The sequence below is a fragment of the Mastigoproctus giganteus genome, chromosome 4 (genome assembly GCF_048544385.1).
Source record: "Mastigoproctus giganteus isolate SK-2022 chromosome 4, ASM4854438v1, whole genome shotgun sequence".
Lineage (NCBI taxonomy): Eukaryota > Metazoa > Arthropoda > Arachnida > Uropygi > Thelyphonidae > Mastigoproctus > Mastigoproctus giganteus.
In genome coordinates, this window is record NC_143578.1 from 242,463,678 (window position 1) to 242,480,072 (window position 16,395).

General features: G+C 43.9%; 1 protein-coding gene across 3 annotated transcripts in view; it reads left to right on the forward strand.

Annotated features, from left to right (window-relative positions):
• The first annotated feature begins 2,530 nt into the window (after nt 1–2,530).
• Pxn (Peroxidasin) overlaps nt 2,531–16,395 on the forward strand; it is a 247,354-nt gene continuing 233,489 nt past the window's right edge. For all 3 annotated transcript variants that reach the window (XM_090371255.1, XM_090371256.1, XM_090371257.1), the window contains exon 1: nt 2,531–2,754. In XM_090371255.1, coding sequence (XP_090227381.1) covers nt 2,582–2,754 — 173 coding nt within the window. In that variant the 5' untranslated portion in view covers nt 2,531–2,581. The remainder of the gene's footprint in view (nt 2,755–16,395) is intronic.

Below are 16,395 nucleotides of genomic sequence, written 5' to 3' on the forward strand. Positions count from 1 at the left end.
TGAACCACTGACACCTTATCTATGCCACGTAGGTCGACTAACTGCGCACTCTAGTACCTCGTGTGGTCCACAGGTCGCATTCACTTTTCATAGGGGTGGTCATAATTCTGTGATCACTCAGTGTATAGTGTTGTTCCTTCAGCTATTTCAGCTATTTAGCCGAAGGCACTGGGATCCCCCCCCACTACCTGCCCATTACCACGTGGAGATAGGCCGGGCGTAGAGTGCAGATAAAGTGTGTGGATGGGATGAACACTGGGCGTCGCCTGAGCTTCCCTTAAAAAAAAAAAAAAAAAAAAAACTCTGGAAGTTTTTTTTTTTTTTCGAAAAAGAGCACGAGGATGATAGTTCGAGTGTTGGAGTAAAGAGGTGAAGAAGGCGGATGATAGGAAGGCTTCCACCTGGACAACGGGAATTAAAGGGGAGAGCTCCCTGTGGAAGGAGCTCATCCTCCACAGTGGTGGGACTGTTACGTTTCGTATGGTGAAAGGGTCCATCAGGCAAAGGGTATGGATGGGAAGTGGGGAAGGAAACAGGTATTATTGAAGGGGAGTAAAATCATACGAACAGGGTGCCCCATGGGGGAAGTAGGTCGCACTGTAGACGTAAATACTTCCCTCTTAATCCCATAGTGGCCAGGCCAGCTGGCCCAGTGTCAGCAGTCCCGCATTATGCCTCAGAGAGGGAGGCACGATATCAATAAGGCAAGGGGGTTTCCTCATACGTTGCTTCCAATGCAGTATAATTGGGAGAGGCCCATCAGAACAACATACACTCCACATGTACTCAACCCACCTGCACAGCTTTCATACTTCCACATACACAAGTACACACATTTTTATGACATATTTAGGAGGCGGCTAATTAACAGCACTAAACTCAATCGTACCAATTCCAACAATGCTTATTTGACAATTTTACGCGATCTCTGACCTATAGGATTGGGGACTCGAACCCTTGTTGTGGGGAAGACTTTTTTTAGGAACATAAGCGACTAAGGCCATTTTGTTCCGTGTGTACTGTCTGTAAATTGCGTGGTCTGTTTGCTGAACGAAAAACCATTTTTCATCCACAAATGTCCATTTTCTGTTTGCTGGATGAAAAACCCGAGTTTACAGGAGAAAAAAACCATGCTACGATTGTTTGAGACCGACTAACCCAGCCACGTTGCGAAAAAGGCCCTTAAAAATTCCTCACGTCATCGACGGGACTCGAACTCAGGTTTTTCTACCCGGTGTGGGGAGAACGGCGATTCTACCCACGAGGGCTGCCGAACCCTTGCATATTCGCAGTCTCCGTAAGATAATTACATTTACACTGGCTGATCATTTAATTCAAATTAAATTCGGGTTTGAACTTCATGTTATAACACGAAGCCGGATGGTGGAAAAGATTACAAGAAAAAAAGAAAAATCTTGCTCAGGAGTACAGGATAGTGCAATTGGTTAGCTGTACAGCTGGAACCCATGTAACCGTGTCCAGGACTGCACTGTGCATAAACCGCAATGGCATAGTGTGGACACAACAAATAATAATCTACACACACTGGCATTTCTCTACACTAAATAATGCACAACCAGACTGGGCGCCCACACTTCGTGGGAAGATTCACGCCTACCACTAAGATTTAAGATGAACAATATCGACGGTCTACAGACATGTTTCGTCAAGATAGAGAGATTCTGTGAGGGACAGCGCACAGATCAAAAAATACCGAAGGCTATAATAATCAACAACCTCACTAACCACAACAACCATCATCTCCAAAGGAACTGCATTAGTAGCCTTCAATACCTACTGACCAAGTTACTAAGATTACTGATCTTTACCTTTTCTGCAATCGGATATTTGCGCAATGGTATCTGAAGCCCCGGATACATGGTTGGTTTTGGTGTATCAATGGGATTGCAATTTCTTTTCTTATTGGTATATTATAACCATTCGGGAAAAGTTTAGGGGCTTCCACTGCCTTATTTCTCACTGTCTTACTATCTTAATCTTCAATCTCTGGCATGTCTCGTTATCTTAAAGTAGAAGGGGGGGAATAATTACAAGAATATAAGTTTTCTTCCAAGGTTCGTCTGCTGCGAACAGCGTAAACCACGAACACCTCGAACTTCATTTTACGATTTATTTGCGAGGTACGTGCCACGGAAGGCATCGCACGAACCTATTTTCAATGAACGCAACTCCCTTCTTGTTTCGTGCGCGTGTTTATTTTTAAATCGTACCCCGTCGGTTTTGCTGAGCTTGCCAAGCCCGCGCGGAAGGATACAGCGAGACGCAGCGGCCGTACTTCAATTCGGTGACTTCGTCTAGCGTTCCAGTTATCGGAAACTTTTCGACTTAGCAGAAGATTAGCCATCCCCGACGGCGCTCGCGTTAGAAACAAAGGTCACTTTGTGCGCGCTCTTTCGAAGACGCCGTTTGAGTGAGCGGCCCTATATCCGGCGGAAGAGGATAGCCGTGAAATTGTGGCGGGGATACGAATGTCTTTTTGGGAGGGTTGTAGTTTGCGAGTGGCGTGAAGTGGAGCGGGTGTGTTGCGTGCGCCGTAATTGCTGAAGAAACCAGGAGGGCGATGCAGTGCTGTCGGACTATGCCGGGGCTTTGGATCTTCGCGATATTCGTCACTTTGTGGCAGTCGTCTGCAGCGTTTTGCCCGTACCGTTGTCTGTGTTTTAGGACCACCGTCAGGTGCATGTTTTTGCAGTTGGAAAAGGTGCCCGAAGTCCCATCGGAGACGACGATATTGTGAGTACACCTTTCGGGTGGTTTCATATTCTTACACGATTCGCAATTGTGGTGTGGCGCTTTGTTCACGCGATTAACCTCGACACAACACCAAGTTGAAAACCTTAAACATTGTGGCCGTTACCAGAGAGAGACCGAGCTCGTATTTCAAGAAGGGCGCTCGGTTACAAAATTCCACGCAGAGTCAGGCGTCACTTCAAAGAGCGCTTTTGAAATTTGTTGCGTTTGCTGCACACCCCGCGGCAAATGGTTTCAGTTTTTAGGAATCCAGAAATTTTATGATCACAATTATTTAATTATTATACGAGTAATATTTGTTTATTTATCTACGTTTAACGCGAACCCATTATTAGTGCACGGCTCCAAAATCCTTTATACCCCTGGCGTTAAGTAGCATTCGCTGAACAAAGCACTTTGTTTTTTTACATTTTCTACGTGCAGCTGTTCTTAAATCGCTTTTTAAAAGCTAGAGACGCTGTATAACGTAATAACTGTTGTCAATCAAACTGCAATTGTTACTAACCGAAAACTGAAGGTTAGGTTACCTAAAATAGGAAAAGTAGAACTGTTAGGAAAGAAACTGTTGTTGAAGGGTAGTTTGAATGAATTGGAGGACGGTTTGGCCAAATTATTGAAAGGAATGGGGGAATTAAGCTTTATTGGTTGATGCTGTGTCTAAGTTTTGCTTCTTTCGCTTCATCATGTTGCCAATTACTATTAGTAGTTTGTTTTTAATTAAGCATTTAGGAAACGTAATGTTTCGTGCAAATCGATAAAATGTAAAGTGAATATCATTCCTAGCATAGTTCAATAGATTAAACTTCGACTTTTTTTTATTCTTATTTGGTATTAAATAAACGAAAATTCTGCGAGAATGTAGTAGCCGAGTGATCAAACGCGAGATCCATCCAAGTCCATGCGTACTGACTACTAAACACCGTGATGTTCCTGTAACTTCTCTGCATGGAGCTCTTGTGACCCTGTGTATTGGATCCCTTCCACCTGATCCAATCACATTGGATCCTGTGGAAGGCCACAGAAATACTGTGGCCATACATCTCGAGAAAACGAGATGAGGTTGGCGTGCAGACATTCCGATAACATGGGAACTTTTCTTACGCCTTCTCAGAACTCACGTTTGCTCCATCGGCACAATGCCGTGCGCGAAACCACTCGCGCACGAGGGGCACGCCCGATACTGGCAAGTCGGTTGCGGCATATCTCCAGTCCACGTTTGGAGAGTGACGCCCGCCCTGTCCTAATTCCGGTTGCACTTGCACACTAGATCCGACCTATTCGGAATGTTGTTTAATGATAACAGTACCCGTCACAATTTTTGTTTCTGTATATTTTTGTATTTAAGGGGTGCACCCCATTTAAGTCGTCTGTTGCTGTCCCCCATCGTGGTAGGGTCCGATATTGGTCGGTCCATTAGAATGCAAGATACTTTTTATTCCCCATCGATCACTCAGCAAGTTGTCTCTGGTCGCAGGACTGTGGACTGGAACTTTTCATTTTGGACCATTTTGGAATGCTGTAAATACCATTGTACGTAAACACCACTGCAGATTGCCAGTGTTCATGACATCTGCACCAGAGGGCCTGTGAACGTGTCCAAAGTCACTTCGGTTCTCATGCTGACGCAGAGTTTCGAGACCTCCCTGTTTCGCCACTTGTTTCTAGAAGTCTAGCTTCGAATCTCGCCATAGACCGGAGGACTATCTAAACGCCTCTTCAATTGGGGTTATAGTTAGCCGATCTCAGGTGGAAGGAGTAGGGGTTTCACCTCCGAGTTTTTTTAGTCCACACAACGTGCAAATTGGACAGTGAACACACTTATACCGACATAATACCAATGTGATCTAAGTCGCTGATGGAATTCGGGTTCATCCCCCAGAGCCAATTACAAAATAAGGTTTAGAAATTATTTACATATATTCGTGCAGATATCATACATTATTACAATATACTTTATACATTTATTAAAATTGCGCGTATTTAATGTGCATGCCTGGTTCGGGTTGGTTCATCGGGGATCTGTCTCCAGTATTTCCGGTACAGGTCGCCGTCAGTTGCTTCAATCGTGGTGAGCATTTGCTTGGGGAGAAAAGGATCAAAGGACTGTCTGTTAGCGTTGCTTGTAAGCGTGGAGTTGACCTCAGTCCGGGTTAAGGGGTTCTCCAGCCGCACAGGTCCCAGGTATTCGCTCCAAGGTCATTCCAGTAGTCATTTTGAGAGTTACAACGAAGCGTCTTTCCATTACCTCCCATCAACGCGGGATTCAAACTTGGGTTTTTTTTTCTTACCGTTGCAGAGAGAAGACCAGGGTTCGAATTCGGTTTCTTTTTTTTTTTTTTTTCATCAGACGAATGCGTTCAAGATGGTGAACAGGTGTTCATACACGAAGTGACTGTTGTTTTGAACATTTTTATTTCTTCACAAAATGGTGTTTGACATCGTGGAACAGTGTAAAAATTATTACAAATGATCGTAATCATTAGAACTGATGACCTACAATCATTTGTACAGCTGCCTTCTGCGTGTTATTTCTATTAAAAATGAATACAGAGCATATTTTTTACAAACGACCCTGGCAAGCTGCCAAAGCAATTGAGCTGCAGTTCTGCGAAAATGAAAAATTCTTGTCCTCTTCTTTTGCCTATATTGTTCTTGCCTCTCAGCTTCCACGCTCAATCATATTCTCCTCTTCTGCTGTTCCATCATGTAGCCGAAAAATAACAATCACCAACAGCCCACTATCCATTCACATTAAACAATCCTGTCAATGAAGTGAGGAATGTTTATGGGATTTTTCACAACGTGGCTGAGTTAGTCGGTCTCTGGAGACGGCCGAGTGATTTTTTTCCTCCTGGAAACGAGTTTTTCATCCAGCAAACAGAAAATCGACCTCAAATTTACAGACAATATACAAGCAACAATATGGCCTTAGTCGCCGATACTCATAATATGGTTATATTACAACAGCACGAGCGTATTTATCTTAAATGGCAAAGTATTGAAAAGTTTTATGGTTGCCCAAAGTGAATTTTTCCTCCAAATAAGCCACTAATGTTCAAATGAAAACAAATAAGAGAGAATGATTGCTGACCTGTCAACTTGACAGGAGGTGGGGTTGGGTCGACGAGAAAGACGCCATCGTTGTGTGGCAAGTAGCGTGGAACTTAAGAGGTTGTGGACGCAGAAATACTGTTAGCAATGTTTTGAAGTTTTTTTTTTAGGGTGGGTGTGCACAGAGCACATTAGCCAATACCTCACGTGATCAACTTCGGAGTGAAAAACGAGTTTCTATTCGTTCCGTGCGTTTGTTTCGAAAACTAGTTTGCGTGCGCAGCCCGAGAACGTGACCCAATGATCTGTCCATTGCGGATGGCCATTACCACATGAACGATCTTTTAGATGTCGCAGCCCTGACCACACAGCTGTCACGAAGGTACAAAGAGCTGATTAATTGAATTGCGTATGAACTTTGGGTCAACTTGTTCAAATGACGCAATATTAAAAGTACGGGTGATCTAGAAATGTTTCCGTCCATTGTTCTCAATAAGTCCAATTCTCGAAGTCATCGGTCTTCTTAAATGGTTATGTCTGCTGCGATCTGTGCAGAGACCTGAAGTAGCCTTTGTAAGCTACGTGTTGATTGTATTCTTCTCTCTCTCCCTTGCTCAGACAACACACGAGGAAACAGTAATTTAAATACAGGAAGGATGGTTGCACGATTGATGTGCGCAAATTTGCTTTCAGCAAAGGCTAATTCATTGTTGGAACAGCCTTCCATGTGGTGTTGTGTATCGAAGATTTGCAGGCGGTGGAGCACAGCCTGGGAGTCTTCGATTTCAAGTCCTTGTGAGGCGCGGATAAAATAAATATTTCTCCAATTTCTCCATTAAAAAAAAATTTAATGAGAGGGTTATTATTGAGATGAAATTGGTATCGGGATGGGGTGAAAACGTGCTTGACCCACTGGGAGTCCGACACGATGCCAGTCTTGAAGCTCACTCGCTGTTTCGATTAATCTTTTTTTTTCCAGTGGTGTTCCGCGTACTTAATGCTTCCTCCCACCATTGAAGGCTCATCTTCTGGTACCCCTCTCGTGTCTGGTACAGACGATTATCCACCCACTCACGACACCTCTACCGCCTTCGGTACTTCCTCCTTATCGGAGGCCGAATAACACTGTCGTCACACCCTTCGTTAAAACTGGCTGTTCGAGTTTTTCAACCGGTGGACTACATGCCAGTAAACGCTGCATTTTCTGAGAATCCGTAGCGTTAACCCCAGCACGATTTGAAGATGACCGCTTATCTGCACGTCTGGCAACCATACCATTGGTTGATGTCATTACAAAACGTACAGGCGCTTCTTTGTTAGGAAACACTCAAATAATTGGATGTTCGCGTTGGTGAACGAGTTTGGCGTTTAAGGTATAAAATACGAGTGCCCATTTTCAATTGTGGGACGCGAAACCTGAAAAAAAGTTAAATATTTTTGGTATTTGATTTTAATAATGAGCCGAAGTAAGGTGTGTCGCATTTTCAATCGATTAAAGGTCGTCCCCACTCTCCTGCCGCTTTCAAACAATGCCGATGACGTCTTTTCGCATTCGTGGCCTCGTTTTCTCTATCAGGGACGGGCCCTTGCGGTCCAAAGAATGTTGAACTTACCATTAAGCTTTCGAACTTTGAATCCCTGGAACGGATGCGATCCCACTTCAACCGGTGGGGAGATTTGCGCTACTTATTTAAGCCGCTTATCTGGCAAGTCCCCGCAGATAAAGTACAATGCCCCCGAGTGGCAGATAAGGAGAAGGAGCACCTGTCGAAGATTCGTTGCTCAGAAGCAGGCGCTGAACGAATAAAATTGACTGTCTGCAGCATAGAGTGAATGCTTCCTCCCATTTTTATGAAGTGGCCAGTTGATGAGGGACATTTCTTGTAAGCGTGAAAGGTCGAAATGAATTCGACATATCCAAGTCCGATTGTCCGGTGCCGAGTAATTAAAGTTCAAACGTCGAAAACAGAAGCCAACGGGCCGCTACAAAGTAGACCACACACACTTACATCGATCTGCAACTTTTTCATCGTAGCGAATTCGTGAAAAGTAACGTCGACACATGTCGGGCACGGCAGGTGCATTTGCTCCACTTGGACAGTTCGCCAAAAGAAAAGACTCGCGCTGGTTTGACGTCACGTTGCAACCTTAATAGTTCTGAAGTGCCAGTTCGGGCTGCATTTCCCCGGGGAACTGCCCCTCGCTCGAGCTGAAAGTCGGGACTGATTTCTCCATTTATAGCGGCGTCGAAGAAGGGAGAAAGAAAGAGGCGTGCACACAACAGATCCGGAAGTTCCCATTCATCTGTTGAGTTTGACGTTCCCCATTTCAGAGGCGAATTTTTCTTCGAGACTGTCCATTTTACACGAATTTTGAAGAGAATTTCGGAAGAGATTTTGAAGAGAGGAAGGAAGTGTTATTAGAAGACAGGTTTTTGTTGTGGAGCGATCAGTCTGAAAGTAAGTTCATCTTGAAATCCACGTGATAGCACGACATCTGTTACCCTCTTTGGGTCTAAGCCTTGAACAGTATTTCTTGCTCGGTACAAGAGTCTAAATTTACAGTTGTAAAATTGCTAGCTGTAAATTTAGAACCTAACTTAACCAGATAAAAGGCACATCATCCAAAACTGGAATTATGGCAAGTCATGGGGAAACTTCACCAAAGGGGAACCCCCTGACGATTCATACCAACGATCAAAGTAACCCACCCAAAGCCTCCTCCCTAGTACTTGCCTGGGCTGCAAGTGATCTTATTCATGGTACATGGTCCCTTTCGACAAATGTTGACAGCCATGAGCATGGAGTGAGACCCGAGATGCCACTGCGGCGAAGAGGGGTCCTGGGGCCACCATGTATGAGTGCCCCACCTACAAAAACAGCAGGATTAAGTTCCCCACAGAAATACAGAGCAATCCACGAAACAATGAGTCCTCTCTCCTACAGAAGAAAGTTCCCAAAAAGCGCTTGCAACCTATGCGCAGGAGGTTTTCGCCCTAAGAGTAGCCAGAATAGCAGAATTCAAGCAGGACATTGAACAATACTCCCTTCGGACCAAATCAAACTTGAGCAGAAAAATTCCAAACCTATGACATAACACTGAACTCGAGCAAACCCATTTGGGGTAGGATATACTGCTGGCACCATTCTTGGTGCGGGACTGCTACCACTGCTCATAGTGCGGGTTTCGCAAAGTTCAGGGCCAATGGCTTCACACGGGAGCATCTGCACCTGTGCCTTTTCAACCCTCACCCTAAACCTATTTCTCTGCGTACTTTTTTGTTTAGACTGTTTGACGCGCCCTGCGTTGATATTTCGCTCATGTAATACTATCCAGCGATCGCCGCCCCTCCAGACAATGAGGGTGATTCCGTTTCGCTGGGTGGCCATTCGTGTTTGCGAACACTACCGAAGGACGAAGCAGTTTTTTTTTTTTTTTTATCTCAAATATCTCTATTGCAGGCAGTGATTGGTTACATGATTGCCTGATGCAATAATACCCACAACAGCGACAATGCTAGGGGTTGAAGACGAAAGCTGGTCCCTGATGATGCGTCTTCTGTACGATTTGTCCTCTATGAACTTTTTGTAGTCCACATCTATCTCCTGGACGTTGTGGAGCATCTCCATGGGCAGGAATCTATCGCCTATCCTGAGCCTCCACGCCACAGGCTGCAGAGAGGGGAGGGCTCTTAAGGGCTTCGGGGGGGGGATCCTCCAATTGAACATCTGCCAAAAATTTGGCGTATTGACTTCACCCGCTATCATTTTAATTGACACAAGCAAGCGGAGGTCAAATATCCGTTTGGAGACTTTTCTGTAATTTAGAAGTTGGGTGATATCTGAAGTATGTATGAGTGGTGGCAGTTTATGCTTGAAGAGGATCCACCGAAGAAGCCAGTACTCATCAGATGCAATGGTTTTTAGCGTGGTTTTCGTTGCCGACCCCCAGATTTGTGACCCGTAGGTGATGGCTGGCTGCAGAAACCTGTATATGTATTGGAGTGTGTACTCAGGTTCTGTGACATAACGGAGGTGTTGTTTGGCAAGCCATCTTGCTCTGCAGATCTTGTTTTGGATGTCTGCAACATGGTGTTTGAAACTGAGTTTAGGGTCGAATATAACGGCCAGATCTTTGTGCTTGATGACTGGGGTGATGGGTGTTCCGTGGATTTCCAGGTTTAGTTGCGTTGGGTTTGATTTGAGGGAAAATACCATTTGTGCAGATTTTTTTGGATTTTTCTTAAGAGAGAACTGTGCCAAGTATGTAATCAGATTCTTGAGGCTGTTTCTTGATAATGTTTCCAGAAACAGAATCAGGTCAGGCGGTCCCGTTGATCCGATAGAGGAGCTTCCAGTCGTCTGCATAACTGATAAATTCTGTTTGCTGACACAGGAATGGGTGGAGAGAACTCCGCCCTGGGGTACACCTACACAAACTTTCCTTGTGAAATATTTTTTATTCACAGTCAAGTGAAGGACCCTGGTCGTAAGTAGCGACTTCAAGAATTCCAGTATATTGCCTTTTATCTGGTATCCATCCTCACAAAGTTGCAGGTGGGGCTGGATGTCTATGCTGTCGAATACAGACTGGATATCCAGATAAACAATTGCCATCTCAGCCCTATCTTGTAGAGCCCCCCCGGAATGGTGTTGGTGGTTTGCAATAGGTTGGTAATGGTGGACCTGCATTTCAAGGCATAGTGAATGTATGATGATTCACATGGCAGAACCTGGTTGGTTAGGACTAGTTTGGACTACGAAGGCTTTAACAACAATGTTTCTTGAGAGTGCGGAGCTGAATGCACACCACGATTGTCGACCGGAGTCCGCCCCCAGGAAACAATGGGTCATGTGTCGCGCTATTTAAAGCTCTCCGCCGGTTTTGTTTATTTTAGGAATATCGCTGTAGGTGGAAGGACGGAAGACAGAGGAAGCGGAGGTCACCTGGATGTGGGAAGGAAGATTTCCAGCGAGATCCCACGTGGGAAGAACGGACGCCTACGAGGGCAAAATGCTTGCATCATCTTCCCGGTGACATCAGCGAAACTCGGGGGACAGCTGGTCGCACGTGCATTGTGATGGACTGTCGTTCTGTCTTCAGATGTCGTTTGGTGTAGGCGGCAAAGATACGGCGCGAAGAAAAATGGGAGAAAGAGGACCCGTTGACAACGAGTCAGCTGGTTTTTCCTTCGCCACTTTTTTCCGGAGGATCGGAAGGCGGTCAGTGTCGGAAACGCACTCGGCACAAACACTTCCTGTCTGACCGAAACGTTTTTATAGTTTCGGACGACGCTTACGCAGTCGTGCAGGCAGATGGTGTTCGGTGTTAGGCAACTTCGGCAGCGAAAGTCGGCCCACACAACGCAGCTGCTCCCTCCCGTTCGACGCGAGAAATTCTTGAAGTTTGCTGTCGAAACGCGGTCAGGAGTGAGGCGATTCGCTCGCCCTGCTGCCGATACCGTAAAAGGATGCGCCGCCTTCCTGTAGAGGCACACGCTGGTATCCGTCAGTCCCCCGTTATGTCAGTTCACGAAACTGGCTCTGAGCGGACGCCTCGCAGCCATTTTTCCTTTTAAGTCGGTCTTCAGGTGCCGGCACCATTGCGAGTGACGTCATCTTCACTCTGGAAAACGACCTTGGCTGGCGGGTTAGTAAGGTGAAAACGTTTCGTGCACGTAGGTGGTGGCGCAAGCGCAGACACTCCTGGGTGGGTGAGGGGGGATGAAAATCAACAACGCAAATACGTGTAAAGTCATTGATTCCTGCCTCCTTGCAAGTGTGGTGTCGTCACTGGCTTTCCTTCACAGAAATCCTCGCCTGAGCATGTCCCAGACGCAAAGTAGATCTCTGTTCTGCACCCCTAAGTCCCTCTTCATGTGGATCGAAATCTTCAGCGACAGTGTCTGGTGTGCCCCCCGTTGTCAGGCTGCATAAATTAAACGTCGTGAATAATACATGAATCCACTTATACTCAAATTCCAGTATATTTACATGGAACTCAATGAGACACTCTTGCAGGACAAACGTAAAGCTATTCTCATCTGGGATTCAGCTTTCGTGTTAGGGTGGAGGAATATGTTCTAAGTGAAAACTAAATACGTTGCCTAAGGCTTCTTGTAACTGATGGGAATGACTTCAGCAATGGGAAAAGGAATTTTAAAATATTTAATGATTCAAATTGAGGTCTGAGTGAAGTTGCTCAGACCCCAATCAAGCAGCAAAGAAAAACCAAACTTACGAGGTTTGATGGAGCAATTAGAAGAATGCTTCGTATTAATTGGGACCGAAATAAATCCCTCTTTAAAAAAAAAGTGAACGTGCCTTACACTGGTTGGTTGGTTGGTTATTTGTTATAGGGTTTATACGCATCAGCAACTTATGCCATATTGCGCCGTATATAAATATATCTGTGAATTGGATGTATTCTATGGTCCCCTCGCCTGAGACCTCAACGACGTTGTAAAAAACGCCCACAAAGATTCCCCGCGTCTTTGACGGGATTCGAACTCTGGTGTTTTTCGTCCGGTGTGGGGAGAATGGTTGGTTGTGTTGGGTTAATGCTCATCAGCAACTTTCTTCTTCTTCAAGAGGAGTGTTTCCATTTACAATGGGTTTCCTCAGCCTACAAGTTATTTCTTGTTAGGAATTTTTTCCCGCCATAAAGTGCGGTTCAAGGTGTCTTGGTCGGTTAAGCCTCGGGCTGTCATGTACTCCATCCATCCATGTCCTCCTAGGTCTCCCTCTTCTCCTTCTTCCAGGATAGCCTTTGGATATTTGTTTTCTTGCATCCATTTTACATGTCCATACCATGTTAGACGCTTTTCTCTGATGGTGTCAATAATAGTCTTTTTCACTTCCATTTTTTCCCTTATGTCTTCATTCCGTTTTCTGTCTCTTCTAGAAGTTCCTGCTGAGCGTCTCCAAAAATCCATTTCTGTGGAGAGCAATTTGTTTTCCGCTCTGGACATTGGACATTGGAAACCTGGACATTGAATAGGCATTCAATGTCCAGGTTTCCACTCCATACAATAGAAGACTTTGTACAATCATTTGAAATATAAGTTTTTGTTTCGGATATTTTTGCTCCACAGAACAGAGTTTAACATGCCGATAGCCTTTCTGCCGTCTGTAATTCTCTTATTGATCTCTGCTTGGGATGATCCATCCATCACTTTGTAAGATTGATCCCAAATATTTGAATTTATCGACTTGTTTGATTTTAAAACATGCAATATTTAGAACGTGTCCTGGTCCTGAAGACAACATTTCAGTCTCGCTAAAATTGATTTTTAGACTCCATTATTTATATTCCTCAAACAATTGACGACATGCACACTTTGCATCTTCTAAGTCTTGTGCTATCAACACCTGATCGTCTACAAAAAGTAAATTGTGAATATAGGTGTTCTTATTAATCGGCAATCCCATTTTATTACATTTTTTTGACCAGGATCTTAGGCAGATGTCGATATAAATTTTGAAAAGTGTTGGTGACATGCAACAACCTTGTAATAAGCCTTTTGAAGTGTGGAATTCAGGTGACAAAGCTGATCCCACTTTAAAAGGCTTATTACAAGGTTGTTGCTTAATAATGTTAATCAGTTGTCCATCAATATTTGCCTCTTTCAATGCTTCCCATAAGAGTTTTCTTGGAACATTGTCATATGCCTTTTCAAGGTCAATGAAAATCATAAAGATTTTTTTCCCTTTTGATTGGCATTTTTCAAGGATCTGTCGTACCATTGAGATATGATCTATACATGACCGCCCAGCTGAAAAACCACTTTGTTCTTCTGATACCTCGATTCGGGCTTCTAAATGGTTCCTGATCCATTTTCCAAGGATCTTTAACAGCGGGTTCAGGACGCATATTCCTCTGTAATTTGAACAGCTTTTCCGATCGCCCTTCTTATAAATTGATGTAATATATCCTGTTGTCATCATTCCTATCACCCAGCCATTTCTGATATGCAAGCTTCTTTTCCTCTACAGCAGCTCTTACTTTCTCTGTAATCCAGGTCTTTTTTGGTCCTTGGCTCTTCTTTTTGCTTAGGATTTCATAAGCTATTTTTTTAACAGTATTTTTTAAATATTCGTAGATTTCTTCAGTTTTCCCTTTTATCTCTATGTTAATTGCAGCATCCAGTCTTTGGATGAAGTTGTTTTTAATGCTGTCGTCCTGGAGTAGGTCAATGTTAAATTGATCCACTTGTAGCATTTCTCCTTCCCTGCATTGTTGGTTGTCCACACGTATTTTATTAATCCAGTTCCAGTGTTGTTTTAACAAGAAAATGGTCAGATACACATTCAGCTCCTCTATAAACTCTGACATCTTTCAATACATATGTCCCTGAATGTTTTGAAATAATGTAATCTATAACCGATCTAATTTGTCTTGTCTCCTGTGACCAAGTATATTTTTGGATATCCTTGTGTTGGAAAAATGTGTTGTTTATTCTCAAGTCGAACTGTTCACAAAGATTGCATAGTCTATCCCCGTTGTCATTCCTCTCTTTCTCTCCAAATCTTCCATTAACTTTGTTATTTTGTTCAGTTCCTACTCTTGCATTGAAATCTCCCATTAGAAATATCTCTTTGTTCTTAGGGATTTTTTCTATTAGTTCTCTCAGATCCTTCCAAAATTCATCCTTCAAGGTATCGGCGGTGTCATTAGTCGGGGCATATATTCCCAAAATACATATTTCTCTCCCGTACATTTTCAGTTCCAATGAGATCATTCTTTCATTAATAAACTGCCAGTTTTTGATGTTGTGTCTCAATTTCTTTTTAACAGCAATAGAAACTCCTGCTCTTGCTCTTTCACTCTTATCAACTCCACTCCAAAAATGGTAGTATTCTCCCATTATTTCCTCTCCACATCCCTTTTTCTTTGTCTCTGATAACACGACGATGTCTAACTTGAATTTTTGCAGTTCATCCGAAAGAAAGTTTTTCTTTTAGTTGAAAGGCTTTGAATATTCCAGCATCCCAAAATCATAGTCCTTTTCCGTTTGCCGAGTCATGAGCAACTTAAGAACCCATAAAACCATGAGAAAACCATGCTGCCCTCGCCTAAGACCGACTAACTCAGCCATGTTGTGAAAAAGGCCCTAAAAAATTCCTCCCGTCATTGTCGGATTCTAACCCAGTTTTTTTTTTTTTTTTTTTCATCGGGTGTGGATGATTTTCACTGACAAAATGGTTGGAAACAACGTTGAGGATAAAATCGGTGGGAGAAAAATCGAAAGGGTTAAAATCTATTTATTTATTTACAGACTTCATACTGATTTGAGTGTGGTCTGGGATGAAGGCCTACCCTTTCGGCAGCACCACACACAGCATTATGAGCAATCCCACGTGGAAAATACAGGATGAAAATTACTAGCTGCATCCAACGGTGATTAAATCCTGCCCCGTTATACGCATCAGCGATTTGGTCCTCTGTATCCAAGACGCTGCACAATAAACTATCAATCCAGAGTACTGGATATAAGATGGATGAACAGGATGGCAGAAAGCTAACCTACCATATCAGGAGTATTGAGGCATATAAACTTAGAATTACTTTCTGGGGACGTCAAATAATTGTTGCACCTCAGATTACAGGCTTGGTCAGAACGCCCAGGACTGCCAGACAGGCGCTCGCTATGCTCTAAGCCCGGTACTGGACAGCCCGAAGCTGCGCACTTTCCAGCGAATATAAATGGCTCTGTCAACAATCTTGGAATGTAATTAAGATAATTCCTCGATGACAAACAGCGCAGAAACATACAAGATGTTACATCTGCGGTCGTATAGCACCTGGTATGTCACACAAGATATCGTGGTAGAGCCAGTTGGCAAAAAAAAGTGGAAGATCAAAAGTAGTTGAAGAAGAACTCTTTATTGCATACAAAATTGGAAGACGGAAAAGTGGAACCATACTTGTTATGGTCTTCCACTTTTCCGACCTGCTGAAATGGTGTTCCACGCCCTTGGAGGTGCTAAGTGGATGGTAGGTAGAATTTATATGAGAGGTACTTCGTGTACCCCAAATAAATGTACGCAGAAATTTATTTCACCCATAAATGTACGTACGCTCGAAATTTCACCAAGAAAAACAAAGCGGGTCGGCAATCTTACGTACACATTTATGTGCAGGCGCGCCCGTTTTTGACGTTGGGATTGCGAAGTTGCCCGGATGAGCGCTTGCTGTTCCAGAAGTAAATATTGATTACTCGTAATTGCTCAACACAGTAGCGTCGAGCCAGGATGAAACACTTTCACCACATTCGAAGCATGTTCATTATAAATGATGGCGAGAGCCGCTAATAATGGAGGCCACATTACATCCAGCTCAACCTGGCCAAGGGCTTTAATGGCTTTCTTAAGAGACCCTTGATTATTACCTGCCTCCCCGTCCGTAAACACGATCAACAATCGCTTCCTCCCTTCCCGCTGGCATTTCGTGATCTCTTTCTTGATGCGATCACAGCGCCAGTTCCAGTAACCCACCGTCAGGCGGAACGAGTCGTGATTCGGTTGCAAGCAGTTAATTCTTATCGGAGGTCAACGGTGTACTTTTCTGGGG